Genomic DNA, 24077 nt, shown 5'->3' on the forward strand with positions numbered 1-24077 from the left:
AGTAGTTTTGGGGGATTGGGGTAGTGTGGGTTGGTGGGGCAGTATATGTGATGTGGGGACAGTTGTGGGGGTAAAAGAACCTTGGGGGTCGGAACAGTTTTGGAGCAGAGACAGGAAGTAGTTTTGGGGGATTGGGGTAGTCTGGGGTGGAGGGGCAGTATGTTTGATATGGGGGCAGTTGTGGGGGTATAGTTTTTGGGGGTTGAGCGTATAGAGAACAGGGAGAAATCCCTAATTGTTTTGTTTTACACTATATACTGTAAGTTTCTGTGATGCAGAAGTTGGAACTGCTTGTTCCATAGAAATACATTGAGCCTTTTTTTTTTTTTTGAGAGGGAGGTTATTTCTCTGGACTGTGGTGTCTCATTTGGCCCATTTTTTTAAGGGAAGGGGTGCTTATTTCTGTGTAATCCTGTGTCCAGTCCGGTCCATTTTTCCATTCAGTATGTTTTTTTCCAGCTTCCTTGTGCCAAGTTTTATTCTATTCTATTACGTTTTGGAGATTTATTTTACCCGTAGTCTTACAAATGGACAGACATTCTCATGCTTCCAACTTTAATCGGGTTGGAAAGATTTAATCAGTTTCCCTTTGAGATGAAGAAAGTTTAAAGTTGTGATGTGTAGGCTACAGGATAAAATTATCATACAGATGCAGATTCTACATATGTATATGAAACTAAATGACATGAAACAGGGAGATCATTTCAAAACTGGCAGTTAGATTTACTAACATGGGTTATCACGTTAGTACACATTATTAGTAAATAGAATAATCCACATTAACAGCATTGTGGTGGGCTAATATAGTAGTGCACATTAGTAATTCTAGCTGTGAATTGGTTATTCTTAAATTATCAACAGATTTGGTTAGTATGATAACTTGATTGGGTTCTGTGCATTCTCTCCCCCGACAGCCTTGCACTACTTCATAACGTGATCCTGAAATGTGTGTAATGCCTTTACCGTTATTCTCATTTCTAAGGACTTTTGCTGCTGCAGTCTCTCATTGCAAAGATAGATGAGCAAGGCACTGTGGGTAATGTAGTTCACAGGCAGTGCAACCACGCTTGCTTGGCTGTGCAAGAACTGTTACCACTGGTTGTGAGGCTGCCCAGACCTCCTTTCTCTCTCTGCTGAGCTTGACTCTTTTGTCTTCTTGCTATCACTTCCTGTTCAGTCTTGCTATCTCTGTCCTGAGAGGTCAGTCAGGTATGACCTATCACTCCTATCTCTAGGACCACCCCTTGCTACCCGATGGCAGGCTCTGTTCCCATTGGCCTCTATCTGCTCCTCCCTGAGCCTGTGTAAAGCCCCACCACCCCTTTCAGCCACGAGGCTTTCTAATACCATCTAGCCAGAGACATGGAGCATGCATCATCCTATGCCAGATAGCTCTGTCCTGCTGAAACTCCCTGTAACGAACCTGGATTTTTACCCTGAAAATATCTCCTCCCAAATGAGATATTGCACATTCCAGTCACCCAGCTTTGGACTATTTCTACCTGTTCAACTACCTTTCCCCCCCCCCCCTTGCAATACAACTACCTCTCCTCAGATCTCCATCTCCCACAGCCTCCAGATTAAGAAGTCTCTGTATCCTGAAGCAGCATCTCTGAACATCTATCTGTGAGTAAATTATCTGTGATTTATTCAATAAAAGAGACTTCATAAAAATAACAGAGACTTCAGGTGATTGGTGTGCCAGGGTTATACTCCATGATATTGGGGCTTCTAGTTACCAAGCCCCAAGAGTCATGACACTGTTTTTCAATTGTGTGGGCATCTTGAATTCAGCTGGAGTGAAAGGGTACTTAATAATCTGATAATAATTTGTATTCATGTTTTTTGAAAAAAAAAATAGGTAGTGTGTTAATTATAAATATGCTATGCAATATTTTCCCTTTTCCTTTTGTTTTATAGGCAACTGGCTTAGAGAAAATTGCTTTGCATTGGCTGATACCAAGAAGAAATCTCACCAAGCAACCAGTTAGCCTTATAGATCTTTGCTATGGAAAGACAGAGAACTTGAACCTGCACTATGTGGTAATTACTGCTGTAAAATCAAATATTAGATACTTTTCACCTTTTTTTCTCTTATAACAGACTTTCAGGCTCATTTTCGAAAGAGAAGGATGCCCATCTTTTGACACAAATTGGAAGATGGGCGTCTTTCTCACAGGGTCGCCCAAATCGGTATAATCAAAAGTCGATTTTGGGCATCCCCAACTGCTTTCTGTCGCGGGGACGACCAAAGTTCACGGGGGCATGTTGGAGGCGGAGCGAAGGCAGGACTTGGGCGTGCCTAACACATGGGTGTCCTCAACCCATAATGGAAAAAAAAGGGCGTCCCTGACGAGCACTTGGACGACTTTACCTGGTCCTGTTTTTCTTACGACCAAGGCACAAAAAGGTGCCCGAACTGACCAGATGACCACTGGAGAGAATCGGGGATAACCTCCCCTTACTCCCCCAGTGGTCACTAACCCCCTCCCACCCTCAAAAAACAAATTAAAAAATATTTTGTGCCAGCCTCTGATGTCATACTTAGGTCCATCACAGCAGTATGCAGGTCCCTGGAGCAGTTTTAGTGGGTGCAGTGCACTTCAGGCAGGCGGACCCAGGCCCATCCCCCCCTTACCTGTTACACTTGTGGTGGTAAATGTGAGCCCTCCAAAACCCACCACAAACCCACTATACCCACATCTAGGTGCCCCCCTTCAACCGTAAGGGCTGTGTTAGTGTGTACAGTTGTGGGTAGTGGATTTTGGGGGGCTCAGCACACAAGGTAAAGGAGCTATGTACTTGGGAGCAATTTGTGAAGTCCACTGCAGTGCCCCCTAGGGTGCCTGGTTGGTGTCCTGGCATGTCAGGGGGACCAGTGCACTACGAATGTTGTCTCCTCCCACGACCAAAGGCCTTGGATTTGGTCTTTTCTGAGATGGGCGTCCTCGGTTTCCATTATCGCCGAAAATCAGAAATGGCCAAGTCTAGGGACGACTATCTCTAAGGACGACCTAAATGTCAAGATTTGGGCGTCCCTGCCCGTATTATCGAAATTAAAGATGGACGTCCATCTTGTTTCGATAATACGAGTTTCCCTGCCCCTCCACTGGGACATTTTGCTTGGACGTCCTCAGCAAAACTTGGGTGTCCCTTTCGATTATGCCCCTCCACACGTCCCTCTTTTTTGTTAACAGATTGCGCAATTGCAAGATGCAGAATTTTCTACCCCTACAGAACTTGCAGAATTCTGCACGTGCTATGCAGAATTCTATGAAGGCAGTGGCATCAGCTTTCTTACTGTCTCTCCCCCCACTCACCACAGAGATCACATGGCAAGAAGAGCAGAAAGTGAACTGCTGCAAATTGAGTCACTTCCTCCTCCACTGCTGGCTTAGGCCTGACTGCCCATATGAACTGTGCGGCCGTAGGGAGGCCTGTCATATGTTTGCAATATTTTGTCACAACACAAAAAGGCAGATTTTGGAAAGAATGTACAAATTGGAATTGAGTGGTCTTATGTCAATTTCCACAACTATTTTGAAAAAAGGTCTGCCAACGTCAGAGCCTTTTCTAAAATACATACAGGAATGGGTGTATATGTGTTGGCTATGTGCGGTGACAGCACCTATTTTGCAATTGTCAGCGTATGAAATATCAACAGGGTCAATCCAGTAAATATACATGTGTATGCCACATACATGTGTATGTCTGCCATTTTAGAAACATATACATCTTTTTCTCCAAGCTGTCACAGAGCCTGATATCATTTGCCAACATTGCTTTTAAGTAGACAGAAAACACTGGGCGATTAAGGGGGTGACTTCCCATATTCCTCCCCAGTAGAGAGCGTTGCACAACACTAGCACCTTAAGTAAAACAGACCATCCCAGGAGCAAGTTAACCCCAGCATTGAGAAATGCTCATTCCCATTCTGAAATGGGGAATCTTGCCCTAGTCCTACCGAAAATATGCCTAGAACCCCCCCCCCCCCCCCCCCCCCCCGGCAAAACATATATAAACATACATATTAGTGATCGGAACATATATATCCCAACTTCTTAAAATTATCTAAATTACAGTTTGTGTGTCCAAATTATTAAAAGGGCTTCTAAAATAACTACCAAAAGGGACCTTTTACTAAAGCTTAGTGCACGTTAATTTAAGACGCTCTTAGGTAGAAAATGGGCATTTTGACATTTATTGCGCACTAATTTTGTTAGCATGTGCTAAGCTTTAGTAAAATGGTCCCTCCAGTGACTTAAATAATGAACATTAAATAAAATCTGCATTAGTCATTATTACTGTATCTAGTGCTGATGTTATGGAACAGAAAATATATTTCTCTGAGGACAAGCAGGCCATCAGTATTCTCACATCTGGGTGACGTCATCCAAGGGAGCCTGGTGTGGATACTGCTGCAAACCACAACCAAGGCGGAAGATAAACCAAAACAGACCAGAAAAAACCATAGGGAGTAAGAGCACCAAAAAAGTTTAATAGGACCCTACACGGTCCGTGTTTTGGCCAACAGGCCTTCCTCAGGGGTCTTTAAGCAACACGTGTAGAGCCAGCTTCTTCAATCATTCTTCGAACACCCCGGCCCAACGGTGGACAGCGTTTCGCTTAGCTGCTTCAGGGTCCAAATGGTTGGGGCTCAGCCAGGTCCCAGTACCTAGACACAGGAAGTGAAAGTGTATGCTGGGGATCCACTTCTTCCTTCCCTCAGCCTGAGGTCTGTTTAAAACCTGTAAGGATACTTGTACTGCAGGTCTGCGATATACTCTCTAGATGACCTGTCCAGCTAAGATCATTGACCATGACGTATTCATACGTGTGATCTTCAAGCTAACAAGGACTTGTCTTCACAAACTCTACACATTGATAAGGGGTGGGAGAACACAAACCTTATAGGAGTAGCTTGAGTTAGATTACTTCCTTCAATGGGATTCTCTCCGCCAGGGTGAAGAGGACCTGTGGACGTTCTTTTGTTATATGCTTCTGTCTATCCCCGTAGGGCTACACATGTGTTCTTCATTCTATAGGCTGTTAATGATCTCTGGTTCACAGTACTGGAGTCCTAAGTTAACAACATAAGCTAGCTATGTTGTAACGCAAGAGAAGGTAACTGTCCCAAAGAGACTGGAAGGGACTTTCCGACTTCACCTATTGCTTCCTTTCTACTACTACTACTACTACTACTAACAAACATTTCTAAAGCGCTACTAGGGTTACGCAGCACTGTACAATTCAAACATAGAAGGACAGTCCCTGCTCAAAGAGCTTACAATCTAAAAGACAAGAGAACAATCTAAAGACAAGTGAACAATCTAGAGGACGAGTGAACAGTTAATCTGATAGGGTGGATAGATTGCTTCCTTTCATTTTCCCACCCTTATTATCGATCCAACTCCTGCTGCTCTATCTTATCTAATTATCCGGCTCGCTAGGGTAGGGGACTGTGGTTAGAATTGGAATGAATAAATCCTAAGAAAGGCTATTCCAAATAAATATTATGATCTTAGTAACGACTTGCCCGGTATCCTGTGTTAGCCTTTTCACACAGGCACGTGGGTACTTCTGACAGATTACGACCATTCTAACGGCTTGCCTGTATCTATGTTTACTTAGTTTTTTCACATCGGCAATGAGAGTACTGCACACAGATTGTTCTGGTTAATAGTAGCACGTTTAATGTGTTCATGCAGTGAGCCAAGGAGCAATGCACAGCTATACAGGGCCTTTGAAATACAAAGCTTATAAAGAATATTCCTTGCAGTTCATCTACCTCATTAACAAAGAGGTGACTTTATTCACGCTAGAGCACTTTACTTCAATTTGTTATTCTGGTCACAGCACATCTGAACCTCTGCCTTCATCCAGCAAATTCTTATAGTAGTGAAAGGCATATGCTTTGAAACTGACTAGTGGAATTGACATCATAACTGCTGTTATCAACCTACCTGGTTATCTTATTGCAGCACATCTGAACTACACTGCACACCTGTTTCAGTGCAACGACGTCATAACTGCAGGCATCAACTTCCATCCCCATTGGAGTATCAGGAAAAGAAGTCTATGTGCAGTTATATGTGGGCAATTAATGCCGGGCATAGTTGGGGGAGTATACTTATGGGCAAACGTTTTTAGATCATATCTGGTTGTTCTCCGAGGACAAGCAGGCTGCTTGTTCTCACGACTCGACTGGGTGATGTCCGCGGCAGCCCCCACCAACCGGAAAGAAGCTTCGCGGGACGGTCGGCACGCAGGGCACGCCCACCGCGCATGCGCGGCCGTCTTCCCGCCCGTGCGCGACCGCTCCCGCCAGTTCCTTTTTTTTCCGCGTCTGGAGAGGGTTGTGCTTTGCCGCTCTCTCTGTTTCAGCCGCCGGAATTTCGATCGCGTTTACGCGGATCGTCGCTTTTCTTTTCTCTCTTGTTTTTGGTTACCGCCGGTTTCCTTTTCAAAAAAAAAAAAAAAAAACCTGAGCGTGTGGAGCACGCGCTCCCCTTTTCCCTCGCTTCCAGCGGGGACGCCGCGTTGCGGCCTAGTGGCCGCTCGGTCGTTTCTTTTTTCGAGGTGTGATTCCAGCCACCATTGACGACTTTGACTTCGCCGACGCGATTTTTCCGTCGATGTCCTCGAAGGTCCCGAATGGATTTAAAAAGTGTGGTCGCTGCGGCCGGCCGATCTCGCAGACCGACACCCACGCTTGGTGCCTCCAGTGCCTCGGGCCGGAGCACAATATCAAGTCGTGTTCCCTGTGTCTCGGTCTCCGGAAACGGACTCAGGTTGCGAGGCAAGTTCTGCGGGACCGTCTTTTTGGAACTTGCGCCGGCCCCTCGACGTCGACCTTGACGGCATCGGTATCGACGCCCGGTCCTTCGTTACCGGTATCGATGCCCGAGACATCGGCACCGATGGCATCGACCCCAGGAGAACAGGTCCCGTCGGCCCGCCGGACCTCCGGTGAGAGTGGAGGTGAGAGGCCGCGTGGGCAGTCGGCCCCGGTCACTCCCTCAGCTCGTGGGCCACGGGACCGAACCCTGTCTGACCCGGTACCTCGAGACCGAGGGGGATCGACCTCCTCCTCCTCCATGCCTTCCGGCGCCGGTGACGGGCATCGCAAGAAGGATAAGAAGCGTCGTCACCGGTCGCCCTCGGTGCATCCGGGTATCGGAGAGGAGGCGACGCCGAAGCGTACTCGTCGAAAGGAGAGGTCCCCGTCGGTTGTGGAGGTACCGACGCGTCGGGGTTCCGGCACCTCGGTGCCGTCTCCTGGCCCCCATCAGCTTCTGACGCCGACACCCCTACCGGCCCCACCGCCTTTCCCGGCAGCGGGCCTGGACGAGTGCCTCAGAGCCATCCTTCCGGGGATCCTGGAAGGGCTGATGCGCCAGGCTGTGCCGGCGCCGGGGGTGCTTGCGCCCTCGGCGCCGATGTCTGTGGCGCCGGCGAGCTCTAGCCCGGCGCCGGGGCCGTCGACACCGCCACCGCTTGCGGCGCCGGTCTCGACCGCCACGCAGGTGGAGTCCCCGTCGATGGAGGGAGCCCCGTCCCCGCCGGCGCGGGAGTCCACCGCTCGACGACACCGAGACCCTGGTGCCTCGACGTCGAGCCGGGCCCGGTTCAGGACTCAGCTACATGAGCTTATGTCCGATACCGAGGATGAGGACTCGTGGGGGGAAGAGGAGGACCCTAGATATTTCTCCTCAGAGGAGTCTACGGGCCTTCCCTCGGACCCCACGCCTTCACCGGAGAGGAAGCTCTCACCTCCTGAGAGTCTCTCCTTTGCCTCCTTTGTGCGGGATATGTCTATTAGCATTCCCTTCCCCGTGGTCTCTGTGGAAGAGCCGAGGGCCGAGATGCTCGAGGTCCTCGACTATCCATCACCACCTAGAGAGTCCTCCACGGTGCCGCTGCACAATGTCCTCAAAGAGACACTGCTTCGGAACTGGGTGCGACCGTTAACTAACCCCACCATTCCCAAGAAAGCAGAGTCCCAATACAGAATCCACTCCGACCCAGAGTCAATGCGGCCCCAATTGCCCCATGACTCAGCGGTCGTGGATTCTGCTCTCAAGAGGGCACGGAGTTCGAGGGATACCGCCTCGGCGCCCCCGGGGCGGGAGTCTCGCACTCTGGACTCGTTTGGGAGGAAGGCCTACCAATCCTCCATGCTCGTGACCCGCATCCAGTCTTACCTGCTCTATATGAGCATTCACATGCGGACCTATGTGCAACAACTGGCGGACCTGGTCGAGAAGCTCCCGCCGGAGCAGTCCAGGCCTTATCAGGAGGTGGTCAGGCAGCTGAAGGCGTGCAGAAAGTTCCTGTCCAGGGGTATCTATGACACCTGTGACGTGGCATCTCGTGCTGCGGCCCAAGGTATAGTGATGCGCAGGCTCTCATGGCTGCGTGCCTCTGACCTGGACAACCGCACCCAGCAGAGACTGGCCGACGTCCCTTGCCGGGGGGATAACATTTTCGGTGAGAAGGTCCAGCAGATGGTGGACCAACTGCATCAGCGGGAAACCGCCCTCGACAAACTCTCCCACCGGGCGCCTTCAGCATCCACCTCCACAGGTGGACGTTTTTCCCGGGCCCGGCAGGCTGCACCCTATTCTTTTGCAAAGCGTAGGTACAACCAGCCGGCCCGAAGGCCTCGTCAGGCACAGGGACAGCCCCAGCGCGCTCGTTCCCGTCAACAGCGTGCGCCTAAGCAGCCCCCTGCGCCTCCACAGCAAAAGCCAGGGACGGGCTTTTGACTGGATCCACGGGAACATAGCCGCCCTCAAAGTGTCCGTACCGGACGATCTGCCGGTCGGGGGGAGGTTAAAATTTTTTCACCAAAGGTGGCCTCTCATAACCTCCTACCAGTGGGTTCTCCAAATAGTGCGGTGCGGATACGCCCTGAATTTGGCCTCCCTGCCTCTAAATTGTCCTCCGGGAGCTCAATCCTTCAGCTCCCATCACAAGCAGGTACTTGCAGAGGAACTCTCCGCCCTTCTCAGCGCCAATGCGGTCGAGCCCGTACCACCCGGGCAGGAAGGGCAGGGATTCTATTCCAGGTACTTCCTTGTGGAAAAGAAAACAGGGGGGATGCGTCCCATCCTAGACCTGAGAGGCCTGAACAAATTCCTGGTCAAAGAAAAGTTCAGGATGCTTTCCTTGGGCACCCTTCTGCCAATGATTCAGAAAAACGATTGGCTATGTTCCCTGGATTTAAAGGATGCATATACTCACATCCCGATACTGCCAGCTCACAGACAGTATCTCAGATTCCGCCTGGGCGCACGGCACTTTCAGTATTGTGTGCTGCCCTTTGGGCTCGCCTCCGCCCCACGAGTGTTTACAAAGTGCCTCGTGGTGGTGGCGGCGTACCTACGCAGGCTGGGAGTGCACGTGTTCCCATATCTCGACGATTGGCTGGTCAAGAACACCTCGGAGGCAGGAGCCCTCCGGTCCATGCAGTGCACTATTCAACTCCTGGAGCTGCTGGGGTTTGTGATAAATTACCCAAAGTCCCATCTCCAGCCAACCCAGTCTCTGGAATTCATAGGAGCTCTGCTGAATACCCAGACGGCTCAGGCCTTCCTTCCCGAAGCGAGGGCCAACAACCTCCTGTCTCTCGCTTCGCAGGCCGGAGCGTCTCAGCAGGTCACAGCTCGGCAGATGTTGAGACTTCTGGGTCATATGGCCTCCACAGTTCATGTGACTCCCATGGCTCGTCTTCACATGAGATCTGCTCAATGGACCCTAGCTTCCCAGTGGTTCCAAGCCACCGGGAATCTAGAAGATGTCATCCGCCTCTCCACCAGTTGCCGCACTTCACTGCTCTGGTGGACCATCCGGACCAATTTGACTCTGGGACGTCCATTCCAAATTCCGCAGCCCACGAAGGTGCTGACGACGGATGCATCTCGCCTGGGTTGGGGAGCTCATGTCGATGGGCTTCACACCCAGGGTCTGTGGTCCCTCCAGGAAAAGGATCTGCAGATCAACCTCCTGGAGCTCCGAGCGATCTGGAACGCGCTGAAGGCTTTCAGAGATCGGCTGTCCTGCCAAATTATCCAAATTCGGACAGACAATCAGGTTGCAATGTATTACGTCAACAAGCAGGGGGGCACCGGATCTCGCCCCCTGTGTCAGGAAGCCGTCGGGCTGTGGCGCTGGGCGTGCTAGTTTGGCATGCTCCTCCAAGCCACATACCTGGCAGGCGTAAACAACAGTCTGGCCGACAGACTGAGCAGAGTCATGCAACCGCACAAGTGGTCGCTCCATTCCAGAGTGGTACGCAAGATCTTCCGAGAGTGGGGCACCCCCTCGGTGGACCTTTTCGCCTCTCAGACCAACCACAAGCTGCCTCTGTTCTGTTCCAGACTTCAGACACACGGCAGGCTAGCGTCGGACGCCTTTCTCCTCCATTGGGGGACCGGCCTCCTGTATGCTTATCCTCCCATACCTTTGGTGGGGAAGACCTTACTGAAGCTCAAGCACGACCGCGGCACCATGATTCTGATAGCGCCCTTTTGGCCCCGTCAGATCTGGTTCCCTCTTCTTCTGGAGTTGTCCTCAGAAGAACCGTGGAGATTGGAGTGTTTTCCGACTCTCATTTCGCAGAACGACGGAGCGTTACTGCACCCCAACCTTCAGTCTCTGGCTCTCACGGCCTGGATGTTGAGGGCGTAGACTTCGCTGCGTTGGGTCTGTCGGAGGGTGTCTCCCGGGTCCTGCTTGCCTCTAGGAAGGATTCCACTAAAAAGAGTTACTTTTTCAAGTGGAGGAGGTTTGTCGTTTGGTGTGAGAGCAAGGCCCTAGAACCTCGTTCTTGCCCTGCACAGAACCTGCTTGAATACCTTCTACACTTATCAGAGTCTGGCCTCAAGACCAACTCAGTAAGGAATCACCTTAGTGCGATTAGTGCTTACCATTATCGTGTGGAAGGTAAAGCCATCTCTGGAGAGCCTTTAGTCGTTCGATTCATGAGAGGCTTGCTTTTGTCAAAGCCCCCTATCAAGCCTCCTACAGTGTCATGGGATCTCAACGTCGTCCTCACCCAGCTGATGAAACCTCCTTTTGAGCCACTGAATACCTGCCATCTGAAGTACTTGACCTGGAAGGTCATTTTCTTGGTGGCAGTTACTTCAGCTCGTAGGGTCAGTGAGCTTCAAGCCCTAGTAGCTCATGCTCCATATACCAAATTTCATCACAACAGAGTAGTGCTCCGCACCCACCCAAAGTTCCTGCCGAAGGTGGTGTCGGAGTTCCATCTTAACCAGTCAATTGTCTTGCCAACATTCTTCCCCAGGCCGCATACCCGCCCTGCTGAACGTCAGTTGCACACATTGGACTGCAAGAGAGCATTGGCCTTCTACTTGGAGCGGACACAGCCCCACAGACAGTCCGCCCAATTGTTTGTTTCTTTGGACCCTAACAGGCTAGGGGTCGCTGTCGGGAAACGCACCATCTCCAATTGGCTAGCAGATTGCATTTCCTTCACTTACGCCCAGGCTGGGCTGGCTCTTGAGGGTCATGTCACGGCTCATAGTGTTAGAGCCATGGCAGCGTCAGTGGCCCACCTGAAGTCAGCCACTTCTTAGCCAGGATCAGGTGACCCTCAGGGGGAGGAATGCTGGCTTCGGCCTAACCCCTGGTAAGCCTTTTCTTGGTTGAGAGGTGCCCAGCTCTCCCACCGGTTGCCTTCTCAGGTGCCGTGGAGGACTTGCAGCTCATCTGCATATCCTCGGAGCCTTCGCCAGAGTGACTCCCAGGTCCGTTCCGATCCACTCGGGGCCTCTGCTCAAGGTTAGGCGCGCGAAAGCTTTCCTTCTAATAAGTTCTGGGAGAAGAGGATATTTCTCTGGTAAGTGAACAAATTTTGCTTGTGCTTTCGGAACTTGAAGATTGGGGTTTAAAGGAGGAACTGTAAGTTAGTGATAGGCTGATATCCTTAATACTTTAGCAAGTTTTAAATTACGGAAAAACTCAAAAAACACTAAGATGGAGTCAGCAGTCCAGCAGCGAGAGGGGTGCTATCCAGTCTTTTGCATTGAGTGTCACATGTATGATTATCTCCCAATTGGTGAGGTGTCATATGTGTGTGCCCGATGCAAAGAGCTCCTAGCTCTCAGAGAACGTGTCCGTTCCCTTGAGGCTAGAGTAGCAGACTTGATGGAGCTGAGGGAGACAGAGAGGTACATAGAGGAGACCTACAGGGATGTTGTAGAGAAGTCCCACCTCCAGTCAGGTAGCCCCCGTGCTACCTTGGAGGAGGGAGGTCTCCTAGAAGGAGAGCATCACCCTGGTGAAGTAGGAAGTACTCCTGTAGCCAGGACCTGCCCACCAGGGGATGTATTATCCTTTCGCACCGAGGATATATCTCCAAATGTTGCCCGGGAGGGAAAGATTAGGACAGCTGTTGTACTTGGTGATTCGATCATTAGGCATATAGATAGCTGGGTGGCTGGTGGACGTGAGGATCGCCTGGTGACTTGCCTGCCTGGTGCGAAGGTGGCGGACCTCACGTGTCACCTAGATAGGATTCTAGATAGTGCTGGGGAGGAGTCCGCTGTCTTGGTACATGTGGGTACCAATGACATAGGAAAATGTGGGAGAGAGGTTCTGGAAGCAAAATTTAGGCTCTTAGGTAGAAAGCTGAAATCCAGATCCTCCAGGGTAGCATTTTCTGAAATGCTACCTGTGCCACGCGCAGGGCCCAAGAGACAGGCAGAGCTCCAGAGTCTCAATGCGTGGATGAGACGATGGTGCAGGGAGGAGGGCTTTAGATTTGTTAGGAACTGGGCAACATTCTGGGGAAGGGGGAGCCTATTCCGAAAGGATGGGCTCCATCTTAACCAGAGTGGGACCAGGCTGCTGGCATCGGCGTTTAAGAAGGAGATAGAGCAGCTTTTAAACTAGAAATGGGGGGAAGGCCGACAGTCGCTCAAAAGAGCATGGTTCGGGATAAGGTATCTTTCAAAGATATCACCATAACAGGGAAGATAGAGTATCCTGATAGTGAGGTTGCAAAAGAGATTGTAGTAGATCGGGTATCTTTAAATAACAATAAAAATCAGACAAAAGATTGCCAATTAATACTGTCAAGTACTAAGCATGATGTACTTAGGAACAACAAACATAGTTTGAAATGTCTATATGCGAATGCCAGGAGCCTAAGAAATAAGATGGGGGAGTTAGAATATATTGCACTAAATGAAAAATTAGATATAATAGGCATCTCTGAGACCTGGTGGAAGGAGGATAACCAGTGGGACACTGTCATACCGGGGTACAAATTATATCGTAGTGATAGGGTGAATCGGATTGGTGGAGGGGTAGCATTGTATATTAACGAGAGCCTTGAATCAAATAGATTGAAAATTCTGCAGGAAGCAAAACACTCCTTGGAATCACTGTGGATTGAAATTCCATGTGCAAAGGGGAAAAGGATAGTGATAGGAGTGTACTACCGTCTGCCTGGCCAGGACGAACAGACGGATGCGGAAATGTTAAAGGAAATCAGGGACGCAAACAAACTGGGCAACACAATAATAATGGGGGATTTCAATTACCCGCATATAGACTGGGGTAATGTAACATCTGTACACGCAAGGGACATAAGATTTCTTGATGAAATCAAGGACAGCTTCATGGAACAGCTAGTTCAGGAGCCGACAAGAGAAGGAAAAATACTAGACTTAGTCCTTAGTGGTGCTCATGATCTAGTGCAGGGGGTAACGATACGAGGGCCGCTTGATAACAGTGATCATAATATGATCGGTTTTGATATTGGCATTGAAGGAAGTGAAACTAGGAAATCAAGTACGCTAGCGTTTAACTATAGAAAGGGTGATTACGACAAAATGAGAAAAATGGTGAAAAAAAGACTGAAAGGAGCAGCTCGCAGAGTAAAAAACTTGCATCAGGCGTGGATGCTGTTTAAAAACACCATCCTGGAGGTTCAGGACAAATATATTCCACGTATTAGAAAAAAGGGAAAAAAGACTAAACGTCAGCCGGCGTGGCTAAACAGTAAGATAAAGGAAATCATTAGAGCCAAAAAACAATCCTTCAGAAAGTGGAGAAGAGAACCAACTGAAAGTAACAGGATAGATCATAAGGAATGCCAAGCCAAATGCAAAGCGGAGATAAGGAGGGCAAAAAAGGACTTTGAGAAGAAATTAGCGTTGGAAGCAAAAATACATAGTAAAAACTTTTTTAGATACATTAAAAGCAGGAAACCGGCCAAAGAGTCGGTTGGGCCGCTGGACGAAAATGGTGTTAAAGGGGCGATCAAGGAGGACAAAGCCGTAGCGGAGAAATTAAATGAATTCTTTGCTTCGGTCTTCACCGAGGAGGATTTGGGGGGGACACCGGTGCCGGAAAGAATATTTGAAGCGGGGGAGTCGGAGAAACTAAACAAATTCTCTGTAACCTTGGAGGATGTAATGGGTCAGTTCAGCAAGCTGAAGAGTAGTAAATCACCGGGACCTGATGGTATTCATCCCAGAGTATTAATAGAACTAAAAAATGAACTTGCGGAGCTACTGTTAGAAATATGCAATCTGTCCCTAAAATCGAGTGTAATACCGGAAGACTGGAGGGTAGCCAATGTTACTCCGATTTTTAAGAAAGGTTCCAGAGGAGATCCGGGAAATTATAGACCGGTGAGTCTGACGTCGGTGCCGGGCAAGATGGTGGAGGCTATTATTAAGAATAAAATTGCAGAGCATATACAAAAACATGGACTGATGAGACAAAGTCAGCACGGATTTAGTGAAGGGAAGTCTTGCCTCACCAATCTAATGCATTTTTTTGAGGGGGTAAGCAAACATGTGGACAATGGGGAGCCGGTTGATATTGTATATCTGGATTTTCAGAAGGCGTTTGACAAAGTGCCGCACGAAAGACTCCTGAAGAAATTGCAGAGTCATGGAATCGGAGGTAGGGTATTATTATGGATTAAGAACTGGTTGAAAGATAGGAAGCAGAGAGTAGGATTGCGTGGCCAGTATTCTCAGTGGAGGAGGGTAGTTAGTGGGGTCCCGCAGGGGTCTGTGCTGGGTCCGTTGCTTTTTAATGTATTTATAAATGACCTAGAGATGGGAATAACTAGTGAGGTAATTAAATTCGCCGATGACACAAAATTATTCAGGGTCGTCAAGTCGCAGGAGGAATGTGAACGATTACAGGAGGACCTTGCGAGACTGGGAGAATGGGCGTGCAAGTGGCAGATGAAGTTCAATGTTGACAAGTGCAAAGTGATGCATGTGGGTAAGAGGAACCCGAATTATAGCTACGTCTTGCAAGGTTCCGCGTTAGGAGTTACGGATCAAGAAAGGGATCTGGGTGTCGTCGTCGATGATACGCTGAAACCTTCTGCTCAGTGTGCTGCTGCGGCTAGGAAAGCGAATAGAATGTTGGGTGTTATTAAGAAGGGTATGGAGTCCAGGTGTGCGGATGTTATAATGCCGTTGTATCGCTCCATGGTGCGACCGCACCTGGAGTATTGTGTTCAGTACTGGTCTCCGTATCTCAAAAAAGATATAGTAGAATTGGAAAAGGTACAGCGAAGGGCGACGAAAATGATAGTGGGGATGGGACGACTTTCCTATGAAGAGAGGCTGAGAAGGCTAGGGCTTTTCAGCTTGGAGAAGAGACGGCTGAGGGGAGATATGATAGAAGTGTATAAAATAATGAGTGGAATGGATCGGGTGGATGTGAAGCGACTGTTCACGCTATCCAAAAATACTAGGACTAGAGGGCATGAGTTGAAGCTACAGTGTGGTAAATTTAAAACGAATCGGAGAAAATTTTTCTTCACCCAACGTGTAATTAGACTCTGGAATTCGTTGCCGGAGAACGTGGTACGGGCGGTTAGCTTGACGGAGTTTAAAAAGGGGTTAGATAGATTCCTAAAGGACAAGTCCATAGACCGCTATTAAATGGACTGGAAAAATTCCTCATTTTTAGGTATAACTTGTCTGGAATGTTTTTACGTTTGGGGAGCGTGCCAGGTGCCCTTGACCTGGATTGGCCACTGTCGGTGACAGGATGCTGGGCTAGATGGACCTTTGGTCTTTCCCAGTATGGCACTACTTATGTACTTATGTACTTATAAAGCTGCGACGTGGTCATCTGTCCACACATTCACATCTCATTACTGCCTCCAGCAGGATACCCGACGCGACAGTCGGTTCGGGCAGTCGGTGCTGCAGAATCTGTTTGGGGTGTAAATCCAACTCCACCCTCCAGGACCCGAATTTATTCTGGTCAGGCTGCACTCTCAGTTAGTTGTTCTTCGTAGGTCAATTTCTGTTATACCCTCGCCGTTGCGAGGTTCAATTGACCTGGGTTCTTGTTTTGAGTGAGCCTGAGAGCTAGGGATACCCCAGTCGTGAGAACAAGCAGCCTGCTTGTCCTCGGAGAAAGTGAATGATACATACCTGTAGCAGGTGTTCTCCGAGGACAGCAGGCTGATTGTTCTCACCTACCCTCCCTCCTCCCCTTTGGAGTTGTGTGTTTCATCTTTTGCTAGTCATTCAACTGGCGGGAGCGGTCGCGCACGGGCGGGAAGACGGCCGCGCATGCGCGGTGGGCGTGCCCTGCGTGCCGACCGTCCCGCGAAGCTTCTTTCCGGTTGGTGGGGGCTGCCGCGGACGTCACCCAGTCGAGTCGTGAGAACAATCAGCCTGCTGTCCTCGGAGAACACCTGCTACAGGTATGTATCATTCACTGTATTCTCCATGGAAGTACTGGCCTGGCCTGGCCCTTTGTGCACCAGCATCCCAGTTTTTATTTCTTATCCTCCCATCATGGAACTAGCTACAGAACTACTTGTACAGCATCACCAGATCCTATGGGAATCTGTCTACCTATGCAAGTCAGTGCACATAACTCAAGCGTCCTTTGTTAGTGTGATGCATTACTCCGCTTCAAAATGAGTCTCTTGAAATGCATACCAGACTGCAACATAAGACTGGGCTTTTCTGCTGCCCATACACACATCAGCTTCCAGCCTATGTCCTCTGTTCCAAGTTTTTAGTCCGGTATACACCACGTCTCACATGCATCCTTGTACTGATAATTAATTCCAATTATGCTTGCCTGACATCTAATATATGATGGGTTCACATCCTTGCAATCTGTGTAAACCTTTCGGGAAGCTGAATGGGAGAACAGTCGATTGCCCTGAGGTTCCATAAGCCTGCAGATCATAACCGAATGTCACGAGGAAAGAGCCATATATTGCGTTAGTTGTTTTACAGGCTGTGATGGCTTGACTCTAATCCCAAACTGACAATCTGCTTGCTTCCGAGACTTGCTGCCAGTACTTCCATGGAGAAAGTGAATGATACATACCTGTAGCAGGTGTTCTCCGAGGACAGCAGGCTGATTGTTCTCACCTACCCTCCCTCCTCCCCTTTGGAGTTGTGTGTTTCATCTTTTGCTAGTCATTCAACTGGCGGGAGCGGTCGCGCACGGGCGGGAAGACGGCCGCGCATGCGCGGTGGGCGTGCCCTGCGTGCCGACCGTCCCGCGAAGCTTCTTTCCGGTTGGTGGGGGCTGCCGCGGACGTCACCCAGTCGAGTCGTGAGAACAATCAGCCTGCTGTCCTCGGAGAACATCTGCTACAGGTATGTATCATTCACTGTATTCTCCATGGAAGTACTGGCAGCAAGTCTCGGAAGCAAGCAGATTGTCAGTTTGGGATTAGAGTCAAGCCATCACAGCCTGTAAAACAACTAACGCAATATATGGCTCTTTCCTCGTGACATTCGGTTATAATCTGCAGGCTTATGGAACCTCAGGGCAATCGACTGTTCTCCCATTCAGCTTCCCGAAAGGTTTACACAGATTGCAAGGATGTGAACCCATCATATATTAGATGTCAGGCAAGCATAATTGGAATTAATTATCAGTACAAGGATGCATGTGAGACGTGGTGTATACCGGACTAAAAACTTGGAACAGAGGACATAGGCTGGAAGCTGATGTGTGTATGGGCAGCAGAAAAGCCCAGTCTTATGTTGCAGTCTGGTATGCATTTCAAGAGACTCATTTTGAAGCGGAGTAATGCATCACACTAACAAAGGACGCTTGAGTTATGTGCACTGACTTGCATAGGTAGACAGATTCCCATAGGATCTGGTGATGCTGTACAAGTAGTTCTGTAGCTAGTTCCATGATGGGAGGATAAGAAATAAAAACTGGGATGCTGGTGCACAAAGGGCCAGGCTACACCCTGCCACCCACAGATGTCCATAAAAACAGGAATAGTGAGATAGTCACACATCCTTACTCAAACCATTAGGGGCTAAGTCCTCTTAGGAAGGTGCTAAGTCCTCTTAGGAAGATATATACATAGGTGAGAGCCACCTATCGCAGGCTATGACTAACTGGGGTTTTTGTTGCAGTACACATATAAGCATCAGAGTGGAAGTGGCCACAGCTAGTAGGAAGTTGGTGGGGAGACCGTGACAACGGAAGTGTTGCTGTCTCGGTCTGTGGCAGTGGGTCCTAGCCTGATAGAGTATACAGCAGTATATATCAGACAAAAGAAAGGTCAACGGTCAAGTAGTTGTCACATGCTAGCAATGGCATGGAAGATGTCTAAGGCTAAGGGCAGTTCCCCTCTTGTACCGGGAGGGGGGGGCAGTGCCAGAGAAACAGATAATCAGTGGTGCATACCTCACACTTGGACGGAATGGGAGGCTGAAGGCTTCAAGAAAGACAGTAAACGGTTGCGAAGTGGAAGATGCTTTTATGGCAATCCCCTGAGTAAAGCTGAGATGTTAGCGCCTAGGTACGTCGGCAGTACATGCCTCAAATGGAACAGAAATTCTACATTGTGACTAAGGCAGAAATAGATGAATCTATGTGATTCAAAAGGCTAAGCCACTTTGCCCAAAATAATATAAATAGAAATCAAGTCATATATCTGATTGCTTATTACTGTAAGATGTATATATGAATAAAATTGATTGTTAATGTGAATATATTTGCATTGGATAAGTTGTAGAATGCTTCGGCCATAATTCCATTCTTCTCGGATAACTTGTCAAGTGTGGGTATATGTTGTGTATGATTTGGCATAAAAGGGGAGTGCAAAGGTGCTGCCTTCCCAGTTTGAGTCAGCGAATTCAGATGAGGTTAATGATACGTTTGCAACTTGCACATCTGAAGAAGCCAAATTGTGAACTACCTTAAAAAGAATGTGTGGGTTATTATTGGCTTTATGTAGTTTATCATTAATATAGTCCCTTTTACTGTGAAGCACTTCTGAATAGTAAAACTTTTTAACGTTACATTTATCTCTAAGCTCTTGGGCATTTATGTTCTAGCTGGCAAAGCTGCCGCCTTAACAAAAATAAGCCTGAATGATACCATTTATTTCTGGACACTAGAGAACTGAATATTTCTACCACTTTTAACAAGTCATCTGTTACTAATTTTAAAGCATTAAACCATTTATCTTCCTCAAGATCAAAATCTAAAATATTAGGCATAAAAGAGACGCTATTTTTAAGTCGGAATCCAAAAAATATTGCTTTATAGATTATCAGCTGGATCTGCTTTTTTTCACTGTTGAAAGGCATCCCTTCTATAATACAGGAATATGAAAGAAAAAAATGATCTAACCAAAATACAGGATCTGATGATAAAGAAACCCAACCAGTACTCAGTTCTTGAGAAACAAAAAACAGATCTGGAATGTTTCCCTCTTAGTGAGTGGGGGAATGTACTTTTGGACTAAAACCAAGAATTTCCATGGTATCCATAAATAGAGCATGTACATTATTCTTCACTGAACTGAGAGGCATGTTAAAATCTAAAATTAAAATTTACCACAATTCAAAGACAATTGAAATAAATTCAAGAAATGAATAAATATGCTCTAAGTGAGCATTTGGAGGACAACACACTATAAGAATTAGCAACCCAAATAATATTTTTGACCCAACTATTAAACACTCAGTAGAATTAAAATGACTAACAAAAACTTGTGTAAACATCAAATGTGAGTGATAAATGAAAGCAAGTCCTCAACCCCTTCTTAAACTCTGTGGTTTATTAGCAAAGAAATAATCTGTAGGACAAAGCTGGCTAGGGGATACATAGAGGGGCATAATTGAACGAAAACGTCTATCTCCATGGGCGTTTATCTCCGAGAACGGGTCCGTGAAGGGGCGGACCAAACCGTATTTTCGAAAAAAAAAATAGACGTCCATGTTTTATTCGACAATTTGTGAGCTGGGCGTTTTTGTTTTTCAGCGATAATGGAAAATGAAAGCGCCCAGCTCAAAAACGAATAAATCCAAGGCATTTGTTCGTGGGAGGGGCCAGGATTCGTAGTGCACTGTCCCCTCTCACATGCCAGGACATCAACCGGGCACCCTAGGGGGCACTTTTACAAAAACAAAAAAAAAGGTAAAAGAGCTCCCAGGTGCATAGTACCCTTCCCTTGTGTGTTGAGCCCCCCCAAATCCCCCTCAAAACCCACTGCCCACAAGTGTACACCATTACTATAGCCCTAAGGGGTGAAGGCGGGCACCTACATGTGGGTACAGTGGGTTTGGGGGTTGGACGACTAATAAGCATTAAGCAGCACAATTGTAACAGGTGGGGGAGGGATGGGCCTGGGTCCACCTGCCTGAAGTCCATTGCACCCCCTAATAACTGCTCCAGTGACCTGCATACTGCTGCCAGGGAGGTGGGTATGACATTTGAGGGTGAAAATAAACAGTTGTGAAACGGCATATTTTGTGGTGGGAGGGGGTTTGTGACCACTGGGGGAGTCAGGGGAGGTCATCCCCGATTCCCTCCAGTGGTTATCTGGTCATTTAAGGCACTTTTGGGGGCCTTATTCGTGGAAAAACAGGGTCCAGGAAAAGTGCCCTAAATTCTCGCTAAAAACGCATATTTTTTCCCCATTATGGGCGAAAGGCACCCATCTCTGATCGGCCGATAACCACACCCCAGTTCCGCCTTCACCACGCCTTCGACACGCCCCCGTCAACTTTGTACGCTTCCGCGATGGAGTGCAGTTGAAAACGTCCAAGTTCGGCTTTCGATTATACCGCGTTATTCGTTTTTGGGAGATAAACGCCTATCTCCCGATTTAGGTCGCAATATAGGCGTTTTTGTCTTTCGATTATAAGCTGGATAGTGACCTATGGAACTTTGTAAGTCTAAGTGCATTGAAAATGAGCCCCATAGTCTCCCTCTACTAGCTACTTTTCTGTTAAACATAAAAAATCCAACCTATTATGAACTATCCAATCACGGATATCAAACGTTTTTACTCACAGCTCTATCATTTATCAACTTGCCAATAACTTGCAAGGAAGACCTGATTTTCTTAGGAGGAACAGGTATCAAAACTTGAGGCCTATATATTCTAGAACCTCTCCTACCAAGATTAGGCCTAGAAGAAATTTCAACTGGTATAATATTGTAGGTATCCACTTCAGCAAAACACATAGTAAAACTAATTTAAAAAACAAGTTATGTAAGTCTAAAAAAAATTATCTTAATGCAGGCAACACTCAAGTTGAAAAATAATCTCTCCATACTCGCTACATTAAGAAGCATGCCTTCGGCTTGTGCCTTATGCAATGCACCACTAGGTTCTATGTTTAAATAGCGCAGCATGTGACATCAGCGAAAGTGCAGAGCAAGCTTTTATGTCCCAACCTTGGAGCTGAAGACAGTATGCTTAATTAAATGGAAAAAACAAAATCAGCTGTCTGTACTGTTGAGTGTGGTCCTAAAAAAACATGGCTCTTTAGCATTTATTTTAAAAGTTCCCAGACTGCTCTATATGAAATGTCATAGCTGACATCACTATTAGATTCACTCAACTTTATAGATGACAAAATCCTGAACATCTTAAATGCTGAACTATACATAAAAATATAGATATATACAAAAATGAAAAGGGACCTTGAGACTGTAAAAGATCTTCGCAGAAAATACCCTAATTATTTATCCTCTTACCCCATATAAACCTTTACTAATTAAAACAAATTTGTTGTCAAACCAGATCCCTACATAATGCAATTTTGTTCACTGACTTAATTCAGACCATATGAAATGACCATATTCAATTCAAAAATCTAATTTTGATCTCATCTTGCAAGGATTGATTCTAAGTCTCCTGTTCCTGTAGTCGGGACCACCCGGTCAGTGATAAACCAAGGCAAATCCTCAAAACTGTGTTTCGAGTCCATATAGTTCAGTACCAGAGGAGCCATAGAGGCATGTATTCTGCTTTTATGTTCAATAAGGCGAACTTTCACCTGCCTAGTGGTTCTGCCTACATACATTTTACCACACAGACACAAGATGACATATATGACAAATGTGGATTTACAAGTAGTGAACGTTCCTATGTCATATACATTTTTGGTGTCTGGGTAGGCCCATTGTTTATACTCCAGAGTTTGTTGGCAAAACCCACATTGACTACAGGCTCAAGTCCTACAGTCTCTTATAATTCAGTGTTTATATTGATTTGACATGTGAACCACCTTATCACATAAATTATAACTACATGTATAAGCTATACACAGAAGTTGTTTCAACCTCTGATATAAAAATAAAATATACCAATGTTTCTGTAAGATCCATGATATTTGAGGTACAAAAGTTGAAAATTTCAACACACAAATGAAACGTTCCATACTTTTTGGAGCCTTATCCAATAAAAGTAAAGAGCATTGGGCAAACCTCACCCTTTTGTAAGTTCTCTTGATAATCCTGTAAGGATAACCACGCTCTTGTAAACACTCTGCCAGCAATCTTGCTTAGCTCTTGAACTCTTCATTAGTGGAGCATATCCAACGTAAATGGAGAAACTGCCCTATAGGTATAGAACCTTTTAGTCTTTAAGGATGGTGGCTACCAAATTCCAATAAAGTGTTCTGATCAGTCGGTTTTCTAAATGCTGTTGTGCTTAGAATGTACCCATCCTTATATACTTTGATATCTAAAAATGAAATATGATGGTACTGCATTAAAATTCAATTGAACATCAAGAGTGAACAACCACTCTAATGACTTTAGCTGTTGAACAGTGTCATTCCAGACCAAAAACAGGTCATCAATGAAACAATACCAAACCACAACATCCTGAAACTATTGAGATTTATGTAATTTATCATCTTCAAAAACACTTACATATAAGTTGGCAGTGCTCAGTGCAGCTGTAGTGCCCATGGCAATGTCATGAGTCTGTAGATAGAAAACCCCCTCAAACGTAAAATAATTGCTTCCCGGTATAAGTTCAGCTAAGGACACCAAAAAAGTTGTTGAAACTCATGGCTCCACAGTCTGACGTTCCAATACTGCCTGTAATACTTGAATGGAGGCCTGCTGAGGAATATTAGAATACAAAGCTTTCAAATCTAAAGTCACTAATAACATATCTGACATAATACACGTAAGATCTTGTAATTTCCTTAAAAATGGAGAGGTATCCTTTATGTATGATATTGATATCTCTACCACTGGTTACAAAAATAAATCCAAAAATTGGGACAATGGCTCCATAACTGTTCCCCGCAAGACCACAGTGGGGTGGCCCAGAGGAGAAACAACAGACTTGTGGACTTAAGGTACTGTATAAAAAAATCTGTGTCCTACGAGAATTAGGTATCAAAAACTTCACTTCGGCTGATGTCAGTTGTCCCATTTCTCATGCTGACATAACTACCTGGTTGATGCCCCGCTGTAAATACAAAAGATGTCCCACTGTAAATTCCTGAAAATCTGTGGCAAATCTAACCAAGTCTTAAATTTGTTATGACAATTAGTGGGCACCCGTTCTAAAATGAATTCTTGTGCACAAGTCAAAGTTTTCAGTACTCTGTTTGCCAGTACAAAACTTTAGCCTATAAGTTTTGTACTCATCCCATATATGAGATTAGGTTAGTGTTTCTACTAGTCCAGTATTATTTGAACTTCTTTTGATCGAATTAATTTTTAGCATTTAAATGTATAGTCCCAAATTGAGGACCAAAAATTAGACTCCCCCGGTGTTTTAGAACATGAGCTCGGAATGGCTGTGTCTC

At 46.8% G+C, this 24077-nt stretch overlaps 1 protein-coding gene across 2 annotated transcripts in view; it reads left to right on the plus strand.

Moving 5' to 3' along the window:
• LOC115463166 overlaps positions 1 to 24077 on the plus strand; it is a 222051-nt gene that overhangs the window by 122951 nt on the left and 75023 nt on the right. For both annotated transcript variants that reach the window (XM_030193415.1, XM_030193416.1), the window contains exon 7: positions 1921 to 2043. In XM_030193415.1, coding sequence (XP_030049275.1) covers positions 1921 to 2043 — 123 coding nt within the window. The remainder of the gene's footprint in view (positions 1 to 1920; positions 2044 to 24077) is intronic.

Source organism: Microcaecilia unicolor, chromosome 2 (genome assembly GCF_901765095.1).
Source record: "Microcaecilia unicolor chromosome 2, aMicUni1.1, whole genome shotgun sequence".
In the NCBI taxonomy this organism is placed as follows: Eukaryota; Metazoa; Chordata; class Amphibia; order Gymnophiona; family Siphonopidae; genus Microcaecilia; species Microcaecilia unicolor.